This window comes from Aquarana catesbeiana, linkage group LG06, assembly GCF_042186555.1.
Source record: "Aquarana catesbeiana isolate 2022-GZ linkage group LG06, ASM4218655v1, whole genome shotgun sequence".
Lineage (NCBI taxonomy): Eukaryota > Metazoa > Chordata > Amphibia > Anura > Ranidae > Aquarana > Aquarana catesbeiana.
The window spans coordinates 147,746,773-147,765,573 of NC_133329.1; the positions used below are offsets into that span (position 1 = coordinate 147,746,773).

Genomic DNA, 18,801 nt, shown 5'->3' on the forward strand with positions numbered 1-18,801 from the left:
TGCCACGATTAGCAGAGGCAGAAAAGAGTCTGTCATAGTAAATACCTGTTACATGGTTGGCAAGTGTAAGGCTCCATTAACATCATTGCAGCTGCGAGAGCGTGCACGTTCCCATGCATCACAGCCCCTCCCACTCTTACCGCAATGTGGCTTCACCAACGGTATGCTGTGCTATGCACTCCATATTACTACTCTACTAAGACTACCCAAAGGCACCCTTTTCTCTCTCTTCTCCCCCACCCTCTAATTTGTTTAAATATTTGTTTTAACAAAAATGGTTTGCATTTTCATTTCCATATAAAGGCCTATCAAAATCCTCAGCACCAGGCCTATGATGCTCTTAATATGGCACTGCTGAGGTGGTGGGCCATTGACCCCTAAAATCTTCTAGGAAGTTGTTTGTTATAGATATGTAAAAAGTCTGGAAGTTTGGCACTGTATTTAAAAAAAAAAAAAAAAAAAAAAAAAAAAAAAACCACCCCAAACCTGACTGGGCTAACTTTTTATATTTTAAAAAAAAAAAAAAAAAAAGGCATTTGGCTCCTTAAAGCTATGAAAGAGCTGAATTTTGGGAGCACACTAACTTATTCATATGAACACACAGCAGAGCCTTGTAAGCTGTAAGAAAGGACCTAAAACCAACTTTTAGAGTCAGTTTCGACCTTTGATGGTAAAATAGAAGCAGCTAAAGATGTGAGAGCTTGCTTTAAAACTTTTTTTTACTCTTGAAGAGTATGTAAAAACTTCAATGTCCATACTCTGGGCACAGATGCACCTTGAAGCTATGGGGTTTATTTACTAAAGGCTGTTCACTTTGCAGGAGAATTTTAATTAATAAGATGAAGACTTTGGTCTTCATGCTCTATCACACTGCACCTTCAGTGTCACAACTCTGCCATCTCTACTCTTCATTTCTCTGTCATGGTCCCCCAAGGTTCTGGTCTTGGACATCTATTCTCAATCTACACCTCCTCCCTGGGTCAGCCAATAACCTCCCATGGCTTCCATTACCATTTCTACACTGATGACACCCAAATTTCTCTTCTCTACCCCTCAGCTCACTCCATCACTCATTTCCTAGCAGAGACTGGATGTCACACCACTTCAAATTCAGTCTACCCAAAATCAAGCTCATAATTCTTCCTCTCCCATGTGCCTCTTCCCCAGACTTCTCTGTAAAGAGGAACGGTGCAACTAATCAACCCATCCCCCACATGCCAAGGTGCTAGGTGTTATCCTGGACTCCGAACTATCCTTTTAGCCCCATATCCAATCAATGTCGAAAGCCTGCTGCCTCAACCTTCAGAAAATCTCTAAAATATGCCCCTTCCTAGCCCAATGACACCACAAAGCTCCTAGTCCACTCCCTGATCATCTCTTGACTACCGCAACTCCCTTCTCACTGGCAAACCTTTACATAGGCTACCCCCCATCCTTCAGTCCATCTTAAATGCTGCTGCCAGGCTCAGCCATCTTACCAACAGCTGTGTGTCTACTACCCCTCTCTGCTAATCCCTCCCTCTGGCTTCTGCTCACCCAACAAACTTACAAAGCCATCCACATCCCTCAGCTACATCACTAACCTAGTCTCAAAATACCAACCTAATCTTTCTCTTCATTCCTGCTATCTAGCTGCCTTGTCACCTCCAGGACTTCTTCCAAGCCTCTTCAACCGTCTGGAAATCCCTACGCCAATCTGTCCAACTATCTCCTACTCTGTCCATCTTTTAGACAAACCCAGAAAACCCTTCTCTTCAGAGAAGCCCATCCTGCCCCATCAGCTCATACATCAGTTACCTTTTGTATCAAGCTCTAATGAGCAGGGCCCTCTGATTCATACTGTAATAAATTGTATTGCAATGTCTGCCATCATGTTGTAAAGCGACGTGTAAACTTTTGGCACTATATAAAATCATACATAAATAAAACCTTAGGATTTGTGAAAGTGTAAACTTCTAATTTTGTTGCCGTGATGGTTTTATTAAAAGTAGAACTCTAAAAGCACAGGGGGTAAAGATTAAAAACCATAAAATGAGCAGTGACATTAAAAAAATAAAAAAAAAAAACTCATGTTTTTTAACATTACAATTTTACTTCAACCCACTGATATGTCATATCAAATTTCTTTAACAAAGAATGTACTGCATGGTTCGATCTAAAGAGTACCAGCCCTCAAGAGTGGCTACTTTGTGCTGAGAAACTATTCAGGAGACCCCCAGTCAAAAAGTGAGAGGACAGCCACTCATGCTGCATTAGAAGAGGAGTACAAATGCACAGACAGAACCTGATCCAGAACATAGTGCCTGCACCATTATCCACCAGCATTAACTTCCTATGTGTCACTTACACTGGACAGTTGTAAAAGGGATCAAAACTGCTTAACACAAAAAAACAAAATCAATTTTAATGAAAAGTACAGTTTAGCTATGTAATGGCACTTTGTTCTCATTTGTGACACTTTGCTTTCAGGTGAAACCAGAAAAAAGAAAAAAAAAAAAAAAAAAACTCATTAGCGGTCAGAAGCACTGCAACATGCTGACATCACTCGGTGATCCATATGCTTTTATTTGCAAAAATATTTAATCAAGGTGACTTAAATGGAAAAGCACTGGAAAATTAGTCCTTGACAGATGCGCTGATTTCAGAAGAAATGGAATAAATTAATAGTGGAATGACTTGGATATTGGAATTTTTTTTGCTTCGTTAAAAAAAAAACAAAAAAAAAAAAAAAACACCTGACTACGACCATCAAACAACCAAAGATATAAAAATTAACAACTTTTGAAAAACTAGGCCAGTACTTTGGAGGGGGGGGGGGCTGGAACCTTGCATTTGAACATAGTTGTGAACTCACCAAAATTTCACTTTCACAGCTACGGAACTGAAACTGCGCGCACTGGATCTATTATTACAGTATACCTTTTTTTTTTTTTATGTAAAAAAATCTTTATACATCATAAAAAACAAGGAAGGCAAGATGCATAAATCAAATCAGCTGGTTGGCCAGAGTCATCTTGAAAAGCCAATTTGCTGTTGGAGGGGCCATCATGCCACTTTATTCTGGGCCTCTCCGGCAGCAAAGAAGGCAGTGCTGCATATAAAAAGTAGTGTATTTGACTCTGCGTCACACATCCTATGCCTTCGCTCATAGAACTGTTCTGTCCAAACGGTGTGGAGGACAGCTGCTGGTCCAAATCTTTGGCACTTATGCTGGCAAACTCAGCTTCTTCCCCTTTAGTACTGTTAAAAAAAAAAAAAAAAAAAAAAAAAAAAGAAGAAGTTAGCTGGATAACCTTACCATTGAGCACCTGAACTGTTCTCTTTTTTTAGAATTTGGTTTAATCTCATAAAAGGGCAAATATTAGCTAAACTCAGGAACAACTTTATAAAATGGCAGCTTACCAATTGGTAGATGTGGTCACTGCATTAGTACTCTTTCCAGCTCCCCCCACCCCACCCCCACCGATGAAGCTGACATTAATAAAAGTCTTGTCCTTGGGTGAATGCTGTGCGTTTCACCCGCTCTACCTCCATGACCACTGTCAAATGGCAAATGAATTGAAAACGACCATAGCTGCAGTGGGCCTCCATGACAGAGCTCAGAGGCTTGACAAAGGGGACACCCCTGGAAACGCATCGCCTTGGAGCCAGGAACTTGGAAAAACAGAGGAGACTCCCACGGCTTCAAGTGAGCTCCACCATAGAAGCTGCTGCACGTGCAGTCTTATTCAACACAGCTACCCCTTTTGACAGCTGTCCTGGAAGTGGAGGGGGTGAAACACAGCTCAACTCAGCACAAAATTCCTGCAGCTCTTCCCACTAGCCATGGCTCTGGCTTACACGCTGGACTGCATGGCTGTCCACCACTGCTCCCATATGACCAGGTTCCTACGAGTGCATTTTTTTTTTTCTGTGCATGCAGAATGACAGGCTATTATGGAAATCCCAAACCTTTACTGTCCACATCCTGGGGTGCGCACTCGTGCCAAAGGGCTCTGCCAGAGCCCGAAAGCCATGCAGAACCGATCAACACATCTCCACACATGTTCGATACATCCCAAGGGGAGCCGGGCCCATACAGAGGAGGACTGAATTACTGAAGCCAGACAATGCTGGGCAGGTGGCATTTTTGAAGGTGGTCACTGACTACCCACCCTTCATGACATCTGCAAAAAGTGCTGTTCGTCTAGAGCAGGGCTGGACTAATTGCAGGAGCCAGGTAGCCAATGCTCTCTAAAAATTACAGTTGGGGCCTAACTTGAGGTTCTCCCTAGCTGTCTATCCTTGATGTAGAGAGCTAGAGTCCCTGCCCCCCACCCCAAATGAAGTTTCACCTAAAAAAGGCAAGCTTTTGAGCTTAAGACAACCAGCTCTCAACTGTACCAGCAGAGATATATATATATATATATATATATATATATATATATATATATATATATATATATATATATATATATATATATATATATATATATATATATATATATATATATATATATATATATATATAAAAAAAAAAAAACCAGAAGACAAAAATTGTTAAAACACATTAAAAAGAAAAAAAAAGGCAGAAGTGGGAAGAAAACTTGCTGCACTTACCTTTTGTAACATACAAGTAAAAGAAGTCACAGTACAGGATGGTCTGTACCACGCCTGCAACAATGGCAATGAGGTCAAAGAAGCCTTCAAAAGTGTAGCGCCAAATCCAGTTGAAGAGATACAAGGCACGGTACAAGCCCAAGAAGAATAAGTAATGAGTAGTGATTGTCTCCGCTTCACCTGTTTTACTAATCATGAAGAGTTGAGGCAGGATGGCCACAGACTCCAGGTAAATAGAAAAGGTCCATAGGATCTAGACAAAATAAAAAAATAAATAAATAAAAAAAAAGCTACATCTTAGAACGATAGTTTTTCAGCAAAATATAGGTTTGATATAAGAAACTGCAACAAACTCATAGAAATGTATGTATTGTGCTAAAGTATCTACAAATATTGGTACTACAACTGGGTGTCTTAAGCCTCGTACACATGAGGGGAATATCAGACAAATGAACTTTATTTATTTATATGCTAATCTCATAATGAAAACCAATAGGTTACTAGGTTGTATTGAAGTGTATTATTTTTTTTGTTTCAGAGCATGCGAGGTCTTGGACTTCCATTTTTTTTTCTGGTAAGAGTTGAGTTTATCCCTTCGGATAATTTCACAAACGGTCATGATAGGTTCTCAAAAGCTGTGTACCAATGATCAGATTATTGTACGATTTCTTCGAAAGCGGTATCTTTCATACGATTTTCTCATCCTGTGTACTAGGCATTAGGCTACATAAGGCTGGAAAAGTGACATTTGGCAGTATTCTGCAGGAGAACTACACAGAAATCAGATGTGTGAAGGAAACAATCTCCCCACAAGATATGTAAAAGGACAAAGTTCACTGTTAAAATCAATGCATTTTTTTGCAGGGAAAAAAAAAAAAAAAAGGCATTTTATTTAATTTTTTTCCCTTAGGAGCCTGCAGAGTATTGCAGGTTAAGCTCCTGCAGGCTCGGTACAGCCACCCCCCTTACCTCCTGCCCATACAGTGCACAGACAGTTACTGAATAACAGAAGAGCCACTGAGAACCTCTGGAAAACCAAACTTGTAGTACATTCATTCACAAAACCCTGAATAAATGACACGGCTGTATGGGCAGAAACCCGCACTGTTCCTAAAGTGTTAGCGGGTGCGGGCCTGCTGCTTTAACATGCTATGCCCTGAATATGGGTGTAACATGTTACTAAAAAAGGTCAACTTCTCCTTATATCCTAAAAACATCTACTGAAGAATTTTCATCTTTGCAAAGAGTGTTTGGTGAAACTCTGCTTGTTAGGTTATGTAGGGTGTAATTATCTGAAGTCTAGCCACAGGATATTCAGAGTGAGAGTTGGTGAAGTCATTACAGTGTTGTTCATGGTTATCCTTGCTGGAGGCTCCAACATGAGGAAACAAAGCCCTGTCTCTACCAGGGATTGATGCCCCTACTTAGTGAAAGTGCAGAACAAGGCATGGCAAGATAGATTTGAGGATCTAAAGTCTCAGTTTCGAAGATGCCCCAAAAGGGCATGTGAAAATGACAAGTTAAATGGGGAGGATGGAAACTGCACCCCCCCCCCCCCCCCCCTCCAATGACAGCCACTTTAATGTGCACTTGAAATCTGTTTCTTTAAAGGATAAGTTCACAGGGAAATTGCCCCCCCCCCCCCCCCCATGACAGCCACTTTAATGTGCACTGGACTGCCCAAGTCATTCATTTACAGATTTCTGTTAAGGGGGGGGGGGGGTCTACAACTACTGTCATTTATTGCAGCTGACAGCTTGTAGTTCTCAATGTACTACCATAGCACTGATGAGCACTCAGTTTATTGATGCTTCCTGTCATTCAGTAACTAACTGCCTGCCCGTACAAGGTATAGGCAGAAAGCTACACTAACAGTCCACAGGAGACTGAGATTGCACCCGCAATGCTTTACAGGCTCCTAATTTAAAAAAAAAAAAAAAAAAAAAAAAAAAAAAAAAAGCATTTTTTTTTTTTTAAAAGGTGAACTTATCCTTTAATTATATGTATTATTATTATTATGGATTTATATAGCACCAACAGTTTGCACAGTGCTTTATAACATGAGAGCAGACAGCACAGTTACAAATAAATACAGGAGGAATCAGAGGGCCCTGCTCTTTAGAGCTTACAATCTTTATTATTTAGTGCATCAAAAGTCAGGATATGAGAACGGTTTAGCCACTCTTCCCCACATTATATCCACACCCATTTATCATCAATCCCTTGCAGTCACGGCCAGTCAGCCACCCCTATAAAATACAATGAGGGTCAGAGATGGAAGAGCAGATAAAATCCAGAACAACTGTGCATGGCAACCAATCAGCTTCTACAGTCCATTTTCAAAGCTTAAAGTGGAACAAAAGCCCATCATTTACAGCCAAGGAAGCTACCATATTAGACTGTTTGATTGGCAGTTGCCATGGTGCTGCACATATGAGCAATTATGGCACCAGCCATTTGATGACTTGACTGTTTCATTGGGAGCACAAGCAACAGAGACAGCCATCATTCATTGTATACATGGAATCTAACAGCTTTGGGAAACTTTTTTTTTTTTTTTTTTAGTTCATTTACAAACTTTTCTTCTCAGCATTACATATTCACATATTGTGTGTAATATGTCCGCATGTGTCAGATTTTGTCGGAAAGAATAACTTATATTATTCACTGCAGGCGGTTTCCATCTTCATTGTGGGCATTTGAAGCCCACAAGCATTTATTTCCTGGATGTGGTGAATGCTGTGCTCCCAGCATTCACTGCTCGTTCCCGCACATGCTCAGTGGCATCCTGGGAAGCCTGACACTAGCTCCCAGGAGTCTGGGAGAGGCTAGAAACACGCCTACTCCCACGGGAGGAGAACCAGGAAGTGCAAAGAAGAATAGAAAAATAAAAAGGTAATTACGGCGATTTAAATTTTTTTAAACGGCATGTCAGCATCTAGGCAAGGAAGAGAATACATACAGATATTGTTTAAAATTTGGGTGGAACCCCGCTTTAAATCAGTGGGCTTAGTTTCACGAACAAGCTCATGTTAAAAGCAGATTGGTTACGATGCACAGCGTTTCCAGATTCTGTCTGCTCCAGTTTAGTGAACTATCCATATGCAACTATGGTGCAGTCAGGCTCAGTTGCATGGCCTCAGAAAGTACACCGTCAAGGGACAGTTTAATGCAGATGGATCAGCCCCTAGCTATTCATAAAAATGGAGGTCATCGCTGAAACCCCTTTCTGTAGCGGAGCTTGGTTATTCAATCTGACCTATCCTGTTCCACTAGCAGCCAAAGAAAGCAACCATACATTTTGGGGGCTATGGCTCTGGGAAAGTGGGGATATCTATTCATGGTAACAGATTGAGAAGGAACACTGGAGAGTAAATTAGTTGGACAGTTACCTGGATTTGGGATACATGCATACCACAATTTAGGGACTCCAGTACAAAAGTAAACAAAAAAACAACGTTATTTGCAGACCATTACCTGAAGCTCAAAAGCTGCAGGGGGAGAAACAACCGAGTAACAGGAGAGAGTCCTTGTTCACAGGCTGTACACTGAAGAGCTCTTTATAAGCACAATTCATATTAAGCAGCGATTTCCATGAATACTGAAAATAAAATATTTAGGTTTGGTAGTACAGGGAATACCACCAATAGCATAAAGCAGACAGTACCTCAAGGGGAGAGAAGTCATGATTGACAAGGACAGACAATCCACCAACTGGAACAATGAGAAATTCCACTCTGAATGTGTCATGATTTCCGTCGTAGGTAGCCTTGAACTTCATGTATATGAGATAAACTGTTGCATATGCGCAACCAATGTAGATCAGCTGAAAAAGAGAGAGAGACAGCAATATGTAAGGGCCACATGGAAAGCAAAAGTTCTACTCTAAGCTAGACAATGATTAAGAAGGGGTCTGCAATATTATATTCCTGGATCAACCTGATGAGTTGCGTTAGAGAAGCTAGCTTTGGTTGGATTTCCTTCATCCTTTAGGCAACTTGCACACGGGCCGTGCTCCGTTGGAGTCCGCCTGCTCAGCGGGGAATCTGTCCACTGATCCCCTCTGAGCAGACGGATGGCTGGTCCGTGTCTGCTCATGCACAGCCCATTCTCTATGGGCAGTCACAAGTAAACAGACCGCCTTTCCATTTACACCAAACCGGCATTGGATCTGCCAGACAGATAGGGAACGGATCCCGTTCATCTGTTTAGCGGATCGGATGTTGGCCTTATGCTTATCCAATGTTTAGATTATGCTTTTGCTTTTCTTAGCTTTACACTTTATTTTACCAAACTGCTGGTACAGCTTTCTCAGCTGGTCACCTGGAGGGCACACGTGGGAAGAGGAGGAGCCAAGATTGTAGGCAGAGGACCCCAAAATAGGAGGTTCAGGGCCGCTCTGTGCAAAGCCATTGCACAGAGCAGGCAAGTAAACTTTTTTTTAATAAAAATAGAATTGCCTTTAGCATTACTTTAAAGCCCAACTCCAGGCTGCTTTTAAATGTAGACATGCAGTGGGGTTCAATGTGCACAGCATGGGTTTACTGCTTAGTTGGCTAAGAGGGAAAAGGTACAAAATACTCTTTTCCAAGTGACTTGTCCCCCGAAAGCACTTAATTTGCTCCCCAGCCACTTGCAGCTTTCTGGCATCACATACAATGCAGGACCAGTAGTCCATTTCCACTAAATGAGGACCAGACCACATCCCAGGAGCATCAGACAATGGAGGAGAGTGTCAGCTGCTGGGGAAAAGAGGAATAAGATTCCTACTTATTTCTCTTACCCCTCCTTAGCCAAACAAGTACTTGATCCATGCAGTGCAAGGTGGACCCCAATGCATGGGTTAGGGTGGATTTGATTTAAATCAAGTTGATTTAAATCACTAGTAAAAAGGCTTAAGGCCACTTTCACACTGAAGAGGTGGCCGCACCAGCAGTAAAGCGCCGCTAGTCTTAGCAGCGCTTTTAACCCCCGCTAGCGGCCGAAAAAGTGTTAAAAGCGCCCGCAAAGCACAGCTGCCGAAGTGCTTTGGCAGCACTGCCCATTCATGTCAATGGCAGGGGCATTTTAGGAGTGCTCCTAAACCGCCCCAAAGATGCTGCTTGCAGGACTTTTTCCCATCCTGCAAGCGCACTGCCCCAGTGGGAAAGCACTCGGGCTTTCACACTGGAGTGACAGGAGAGGCGCTTAACAGGTGCTTTGCCAGCGCTATTTTTAGAGATAAAACGCCTTTAAAACGCTTCAGTGTGAAAGCGGCCTAAATTAACTCGATTTAAAAATCATGATTTTTAAAGAGCAACTGTCATCTGTCCTGCAGCGGCTTCTCCTCTGACCTGCTGTTGACTTACCGACCGTCCCATTCACTTTAATGGGACAGCTGGTGATGCGGCAGTGACAAGGTGAGGGACGTGGCGGCAGCAGATGAGTGGATGCCTGCTGACAGGCGCTGCCATGATGGATCCGAAATGACTACAGGTGCTCTTTAAATGGAAGAACTCTTTCTGGTAGGTAGCATCTTTAATATTAGCAAACAAAACGAAGGTTTCCCTATTTAGAATCAGCTGTCAGTATAGTAAAACAGAGATTTCAGAACCAATTTTATGTTAATAGGGTAATCACCCATAGTTGGAGGACTACTCAAATTCTTTTATTTAAATTAAAACAGATTACCTGCTTTACCCATAGGTAGAGGAACTTCATTAAAATATTTCCAAACTGGGTCTCGTTTACGGCCTGCTGCCATTTTGATCCTCAGGGGAGGAATAAAGCACTTCAAGCTATGTGCAGAAAGATCACAAGGTTTAGAAGTTTCTTAGAAAGCGTCACGTTAATTTTTACTGCTTGCCCTTCCTCACACTTGAAGCCTGGTACTTTCACAGAAATTTTTTTTTAAAAAAGTTGAATTTTTTTTCTAGCAGGAGCCGGCAAAACATTGCACCCATGATTGGTGATATGGGCTGACTGCTTACAAGCTGCAGGGCTTGCGAATGAACTAGGAGAGCACACATCAGCTCCCTCACAGTCCATTGAGTACTACAAGCAGTCAGCTGCAATGGATGACTGTACTTGTAATTCTCTCATTCACAGATCGCTGTGAATGAATGACGTGGCCATGTGAGCAGAAGTCTGGAGCAACATGTTACACATTACATCTGATTTATGGATGTAATGTGTAACACGCTCTGAAAGATATACTTAGCAGCAAAGAGTTGTGTTTTAAAGATGCAATACCACCCCCATCTTCTGAGGTGAAAGAGGTTACCTTTCTGCACAAAATAAATCAGGCAAAAAGGATGGAAAGCACTAAGGGGGGGGGGGGGGAACCTACTTTTTTTTTTTTTTTTTTTTTTTTATATATATTGACAACTACTTTTCCTTTACACTAGGACTTGAAATTTACCACATTAAAATATTATTTGAGGTTTGAATGAAAATGTTAACTTCAATATGGACTCTCAAATAATACATTTAGAAATATCTGTACAGCTGACCCAGTCATGACACATTTGAGTGTATCAAGGCACAGAGGTATTTGGCTCTCAAAGACAGACATTCATCTCCAAATTAAATGAGATGCCAACATTTTCAAGAGCTAAACTGAGTACACTGGAATGTTTAATCCTACAGTTGGAGTGGCAACATATTTTATTAAAGCCCTACAAACTTTATATGTGGCAGCTGTAAGTTAAATAGCATTTTGAGAACAGTAGTTACTCCTGATTCGCTGAAGGACCCATCTACATTTTCCACAGGCTAACCTGCTGGTGCTACCATGGTAACAAACAGTATGGAGGTACAAAAGACTAAAACTAAAAAAACACTTCCAAAAATAGAACAAAATTACTATAAAAACTTTTTTTTAAATCAAATTTTAATAAAATGCTTTTATCGTAACAATCTAAAGATAGTTTTCCCACTTAGGAGCCTAGTTATGTAGCATGAGGCTGTATATTCTGCAATAGTTACTTTTTGGGAAGCTCATTCAATGAATCCAAGCTGAGATAACATGCACTGCATTGATGCATTCACACAATTTCACAGTAAACATAAAACCAAAGTTTACAAAAATCCCATTATTCCTACTTAACGTAAAATCCCTCTCTGAAGTTCATTGATGGACACAGCACTTAGTCTTGACTTTAGGGTTATATCGCCACCTTTAGGAGGACTTAGCAGAACACAAAAAACCAAGCACAGTACCGCCCAGGGGGCGGTCCTACTGGCTATAACCCCCCTCACTCTGCCCCCAGCAGCTCAGTTCATCTAAAAGCAGTACAATCATAAAATAGGAGGGGTGGGTGCTGTGTCCGTCAATGAACTTCAGAGAAGGGATATTACTGTAAGTACAAAAATCCCATTTTCTTTCATTCATTGACGGACACAGCACTTAGTCTTGACCTTAGGGACATCCCCAAGCAGTGCCAAAAAACGAGGTGTGGGGAGCCACAACCTCAGACAGCCGCCTGCAAAACCTTGCGGCCGAAGCAGGCATCCGAAGATGCGCCCACATCGACCTTGTAAAATTTGGTGAAAGTGTGTACTGACAACCAGGTAGCTGCCTTACACACCTGTGAAACGGACGCTTAATGCCGGAAATCCTAGGAAGCACCAATTTCCCTTGTGGAATGCACCGTGATGGGAAAGGGAGGCGCCTGCCGCCATATGGCATAAGCCTGAACAACAATCTGTCTGATCCACTGAGAAATGGTGGCCGACGAGATCGCCAGGTCCTTCTTCTAGCCAGCCACCGAGACAAACGGAGTCCGACCTACGGAAAGGAGCCGTAGCAGACAGATACACCTGCAGAGCCCGGACCACATCCAAAGAATGTAAAGCGACCTCCTTGGGATGCGACGGCAGAGGACATAAGGTCGAAAGCACAATGTCCAAAACAACCCTCGGAAAAAAAAAAAAAAAGATGGCTGCGGACGCAGCACAGCCTTATCCTTGTGGATGATCAAATAAGGAGACTTACATGACAAGGCCGCCAACTCAGAAACCCGCCTTGCAGATGTAATAGCCACAAGAAAGACTACCTTCTGAGAGAGCGCGTCAATAAAGGGATCTCCCTAATGTTTTCAAACGGCGGTTTCTGAAGCATCGAGAGCACCAGATTCAGATCCCACGGGGGCAGCGGCGGACATACCAGAGGAGCCACATGCCGAACCCCCTGAACAAATGTACGCACCACTGAGTGAGTTGCCAAGGGTCGCTGAAAAAAAAAAAAAAAAAAAAAAAAAGAGAAGGGAACATCCGCCACCATTCGTACTAAGTCGGCATACCAAGGACATCGAGGCCAGTCTGGGGCAATCAATCATCAGAATCCCCTCGGCCTCTACTCTGCAGCAGACGAGGGAGGAGCCTGAAAGGGGGAAAGGCATAAATTAGCCGAGAATGCCCCTATAGGGCCACCAACGCGTCCACCCAGGGGGATACTTTGACCTGACTACAAACCTCTGCACCTTCTGATTGAGCCGAGAGACCAGGAGATCCACATCCGGCATGCTCCACCATAGGCAAATGAGCCGAAACACTTCCGGATGCAGTGACCATTCCCCCTGGTCCAGCAACTGACGACTGAGGTAGTCCGCCTGCCAGTTTTCTACGCCCGGAATGTACACGGCTGACAGAGCTGGCACGCGCCGCTCTGCCCATTGTAGGATGTGGGAGACCTCCAGCGCCGCCGCTGAGCTCCTTGTCCCTCCCCGATGATTGACATACGCCACGGCGTTGTCCGACTGGATCCTGACCAGACGACCCTGCAGACTGACCATGTGGAGAGGCACCGCCTGATCGCCCGCAGCTCCAGCACATTGATCGGCAGGTGGGATTCCTCCTGCGTCCAGCGACCCTGGGCCGACTGGATGCCCCAAATTCCCTCCCAGCCGGTCAGGCTGGCGTCCGACGTGATCACCGTCCAATCAAGAGGAAGGAACGATTTCCCGGACCAAAGGGCCAGGGACCTCAACCAGAGAAGTGAAGCCCTGGCTAGCTGGCTCACCCGGATTTGACAATCCAGGGATGTCGGAGACTTGTCCCATTTGGACAGGATCTCTTTCTCCAAGACTCGATTGCTCAATTGCACATACGGTACCGCCTCGAAAGTGGCTACCATGAGGTCCAGAACTCGCATTTGTTCGCTTGCCATACCAGGGACGCTTGTCCCTCAGCGGGCCCCTTGTTGGGCTGGGACTGCTTACCCGCCGACACAAGTGGACGAAAAAGCTGCTTCTGAGCGGAAAAAGAGGGCCCCTGCCTACGGCGTGGCTCCTTACCCTTTCTGGACTGTGGGAGCAAAGTACTCTTTCCACCAGTAACATTCGTAATAATGTCATCCAGCGAGGCGACAAAGATTGGAGTAGAATCCCTGAAACCTTTCCGATGTCGGTACAGGCACTATCACCCCACGCAGTAGTAAGTCCTGTACTGCCCCAAACAGGGCCTCCCGAATGGGACTAAGATGAAGACTGGGAGGGGGAAAAAAAAAAAAAAAAAAAAATATAACCTATCTTGTAGCCTGACAAAACCAGCTCGCAGACCCACTGGTCAGAAAGCAGAGAAGTCCACTGGTCTGCAAATTTCCGAAGGCGACCCCCCACCCGAGAGTCGGATGGGGGCAAACCTTCATGCAGAAGCTGATTTGTTCGCAGGCTGGTTCGGCTTGCGATACCAGGGATGCTTTTGTCCCTCAGCGGACCCCTTGTTGGGCCGGGACTGCTTGCCCGCCAACACGGATGGACGAAAAAGCCGCTTCTGAGCGGAAAAAGAGGGCCCCTGCCTACAGCATGGCTCCTTACCCTTTCTGGACTGTGGGAGCAATGTACTCTTTCCCCCAGTAACATTCTTAATAATGTCATCCAGCGAGGCGCCAAACAGCCTCCCACCTTGGAAGGGCAACTCCGCAGACCAACACTTGAGCCAGATCAGCTGACGCAACACTACTGCTGATACCGAGGCTCTAGAAAGCAAAGGGGCCATATCCAGGGCTGCGCCTCAGCCCTTCTGTCGGCAGCGTCCTTGAAAGAGGGTGACCCTTCCACCGGAATCGTGGTCACCTTATTTAACCAAGATACAGAGGGGGAGATGTCCATTTTTTCAGAAAGCTCTCCTCAAAAGAGTAACGCACTGCCATTCGCCTCGGGACTGAAAAGGCACGCTGCGGGCGTTCCCACGCCTTGTAAATAAGCTTATCAAAATAAGCTAGCTAGGGAAACACCTTAGCGCTGCGGAGTGGCTTGTGGGACCCAAAAGGGACCGACCATCGGCAGATGCCCCAGCCGTATCCTCTATCTTTAAGGTAACCCGCACTGCCATGATAAGTGCCCCCACTAGGGCTTTTTCCTGCACTGAAACGGACGCGGAGGATTCCTCCTCACTGTCCAAAGGGTCATGGTCTGCAACATCAGAACAGGGGCCGCCTGCTACAGCAGGGCCCGAGTCTGAATCAGAGCTTTCCCCGGAAGACGGGGAGGGGCGGCTTTTTTTTACCCACCTTGCGCCCACACGCCGCTTCCACCCTGAAAGTAAATTATTCCAGAACCGCCATCAGAGCATCCATGGGCACTGCAGGTGCAGGGGAACCGCTTGCCATCGCAGGGGTGTCTGGGGAAGACGCGCCAGCATCCGACGCAATGTCTGACCCACTCTCGCCTGTCACCCGGGACCTAAGGCAAGAGACAAAAAAATGCCTACCCTCCTAGCTGCCACAGACTGAGGGGCCCCCCCGCAGGACTCACCACCCTGACCAAGGCATTGTGCTGTGCTACTGTCAGTTCTCCCCTCTGCCAGGCTTGCAACCCACAAGGTGTTGTGTCAATTTCACGATGTTTCTGGCTTAAACAGCCGCCCAGTGCTAGAGAACTAACAGAAACTGTCCCCCCGTTGTTACAAGAAAATGGCTGCCGGCCGCCTCAGCCAAGAGCGCCCAAAAACACTGGGAAAATGGCAGCCACAGTCCAATAAAATGACCGCAGTTCCCGCGGCGACCATTCCCCCTGCTTGGCACCAAACAAAGGGCACCAAACTGAAGATACAAAACGAAGGCACAAAAACGAATGGAACAAATGAACGCCAGCACAACCCCCTGCCAGGACCCAGAGACCGCATGGAGGATCCCCGGGCCAGGTAAGTGCACCACACCCCCTTATGCCCAGCCACACAGCGCCCTTTGGATGGGGAGGAGGGACAGAGGCAGGGAGAGAGGAAAGGTAGGGAGAGAGAGAGAACCCCCCCCAGGGAGTGCCCAGCTGCTCCATCCTGCCTAAACAGAAGGAACCATACTTACCCCTCCTGCAGGGACTGCTGGACGCACTCCACAGACAGACCCATCTCCCGCATAGTACGGAGTAGCTGTCAGCCATGGCAACACTATGACTTTGACAGCAGTAGCCCGGTCATGTGTGGAGCATATAGCTCACCGGCAGCCCCAGACCAGAATGGGGCCTGTTGCAGCCGACCCAGCGTGGGGCTAAAGTCTGCACGCGCTCGATGGCCAGGCTGGGGAGACCAGGATCTATATTATCCAGCCTGTCACCCAGCCCGGCTGTTGATTGTAGATCACAGGATGAAAAAAAAAAAAAAAAAAAAAAAAAAAAAAAAAAAAAAAACACACAACACCACACACACACACACACACACACACACAGCAAAACAAAACATTTTCAAAGACCACTGGTCCCCCCAGGGAGCCAGGTCCTTCTCCTAGACTAGGCAGAAAAAAACTGGAGCTGCTGGGAGCAGAGTGAGGGGTTATAGCCAGTAGGACCGCCCCCTGGGCGGTACTGTGCTTGACTTTTTATGTGTTCTGCCTAGTCCTCTCCTAAAGGTGGCGATATAACCCTAAGGTCAAGACTAAGTGCTGTGTCCGTCAATGAACGAAAGAGAAATTCTCTTATCTCTTTTTTCGCAGATGTACACTACAAACTGTATGATTGAAACAGTTCGGATATCGCTGTTTTACTAACCTGAAAGCTTATTCTAAATAGGAAACCTTCATTTTGTTTGCAAATATTAAAGATTCTAATTACAAGCAAGAATGAGTCCTTACATTTAAAGAGCACCTGTCATTTCAGATCCACCATGGCAGTGCCTGTTAACTGGCATCCACTCACCTGCTGAGGCTAGAGATGCCCGCCACATCCCTCACCCTGCTGCATCAATGCCACATCATCAGCCGCCCCATTAAATTGAATGGGACTGTTGGTGAGTCAACAACAGGTCAGAGGAGGAGCCGCTGCGGAACAGATGACAATTGCGCTTTAAAAATGATGATTTAAATTGAGTCGATTTAAATCAAGCCTTTAGCAATTTAAAACAAATCCATCCTGGTTTCAAGCCCTCCAAGAGTACAACAATAAGCCCCCATTGATCAAGGTCAAGTCATTGAAGCATAATAATTCCACTGAAAGAAACATTTTTACCTTTGTGAGCCATAATATTGCATATGCATTAAAACACAATTGGTACATTTGGAGACTACTACTACTACTACTACTACATGAGCATAATTGGAAAGGGGTCTTCATGTTGCCATAGAGGAGTCTTGAGCAAACATTCTTATTAAAAGTGAAAACCTACTTTAAAGTGATTATTAAATCATCAGCTGGAAGTGCTCATCACCTACTGTGTATACTGCGTGTTTCATACCTTGCCCATGTTCCAGGATTATGCTCCAGGCATCCTATGGAGCCACCCTGGCATGCAGAAACTAAAATTGTCTCCCTACAAAGTGGGCATCAATAGAAACACACCCCCATAGCCTTAGGTAGATATAATTTTTTTTTTTTAAATGAACAGCAGAAGGTTTTTTTTTTTACTGGGGGAAAAACCATTTGTTTCATTACCTGAAAACATTGCAAAGTCTCTAAACATAATGAATAGAACTGGAATAAAACGTGTACTTCCTTATTACCATTCTGTATAACATCATAAGACCTTATTGAGTAGTTCTAAAAAGCAGATGAGGTGTTAGGCTTCAAGTACATAGGACGTTGTATAAACTCTCCTGAACGATTTAAACTCGACAGCTAGACACCGGCGTCTAAAAATGTTCGTTTAGCCTAGTAGCGTTTGTTAACAAAAAAAAAAAAAAGACCAATATGAAACGCTGCTAAAACGCAAGTTACCACGTTTACAAGCATGTGGTGTTACAAATGCCTCTAAACATCCATCTGAACCCATTTTTTTGCGTTCCAAAAAAAGGCCTCCAAAACTCAACTGCCTAGAAACAACCCTGTGTATATGTACTGATAAGAGTGCTCAGGGGCAGATGAAAAAACTGCTCCTAAACGTCCGTCCGTTAACCAGCAGCAGTGAACACGAGGCCTAAGGACTGCAACATTACAAGTTTAGATTTCAAATAAAGCTGCAGAGTTTTAATGCAGGTTAGTTATTCGGTCTACAATTCTTCATAATGGGGAGAAGAGGCTGAATCTGACACATGAAAAGATGTGTCTGAATATTATAAGACTCCAGTTAGACATGAAACATGTAACAGTGATGCTAATAGCATACACCTTGTTCTTGAGTAAAGTATTTCGTTATATAAATGTCTTTCCTCCTAGAACTCCATTTACAACCCAAAAAAAGTTGTCACTCTGTGTAAAATCTACATAAAAACAGAATGCAACGGCTTGCAAACTTCAAACCCATATTTTATTCACAATAGCAAATATATCAAACGTTTAAACTAAGAAAAATGTACCATTTTAAGAAAAAAAAAAAAAGTAATTTTGAAATGATGGCAGTAAGACATCAAGAAAGTTGGTACTAAGGAAGAGCGGGGAGAACATTTTGCAACTAATTAGGTTAATTGGCAAGGTCAGCAACATGATCGAGTATAAAATAAAATAAAAAAAATAAAAAAAAAGGGCGCATCTTGGAGAGTCAGGGTCTCAGAATTCAAGATGGGCAGAGCTTCACCAATCTGAATAGCTGCATCTAAAGTGGTCGAACAATTTCAGAATATTGCTCAACGTAAAATTGCAAAATGCCAAAAAAATTGCACAAAAAGTATATATAAGCCAGCAGGCTTATTTACACAAAGCCACAAATTTTCACCACGCACAATTACAACCTTCAGCCTAGGGGCACATTGCTGCGGGTTAGAAATCATGCAAATTCAGCTGAACTCACACGATTTCAACCCGGCAATGCAGTTCGACTTCGGGGGCGATTTGACAGACATCTGTACGGGTTCCTGCA

General features: G+C 44.1%; 1 protein-coding gene across 1 annotated transcript in view; it reads right to left on the reverse strand.

The window, feature by feature from the left end:
* Window positions 1-3,066: 3,066 nt before the first annotated feature.
* KDELR2 (KDEL endoplasmic reticulum protein retention receptor 2) overlaps window positions 3,067-18,801 on the reverse strand; it is a 32,020-nt gene continuing 16,285 nt past the window's right edge. Inside the window, exons 3-5 of the mRNA XM_073591031.1 lie at window positions 8,267-8,425; window positions 4,600-4,852; window positions 3,067-3,240 (exon numbers count right to left, since the gene is read on the reverse strand). Coding sequence (XP_073447132.1) covers window positions 3,206-3,240; window positions 4,600-4,852; window positions 8,267-8,425 — 447 coding nt within the window. The 3' untranslated portion in view covers window positions 3,067-3,205. The remainder of the gene's footprint in view (window positions 3,241-4,599; window positions 4,853-8,266; window positions 8,426-18,801) is intronic.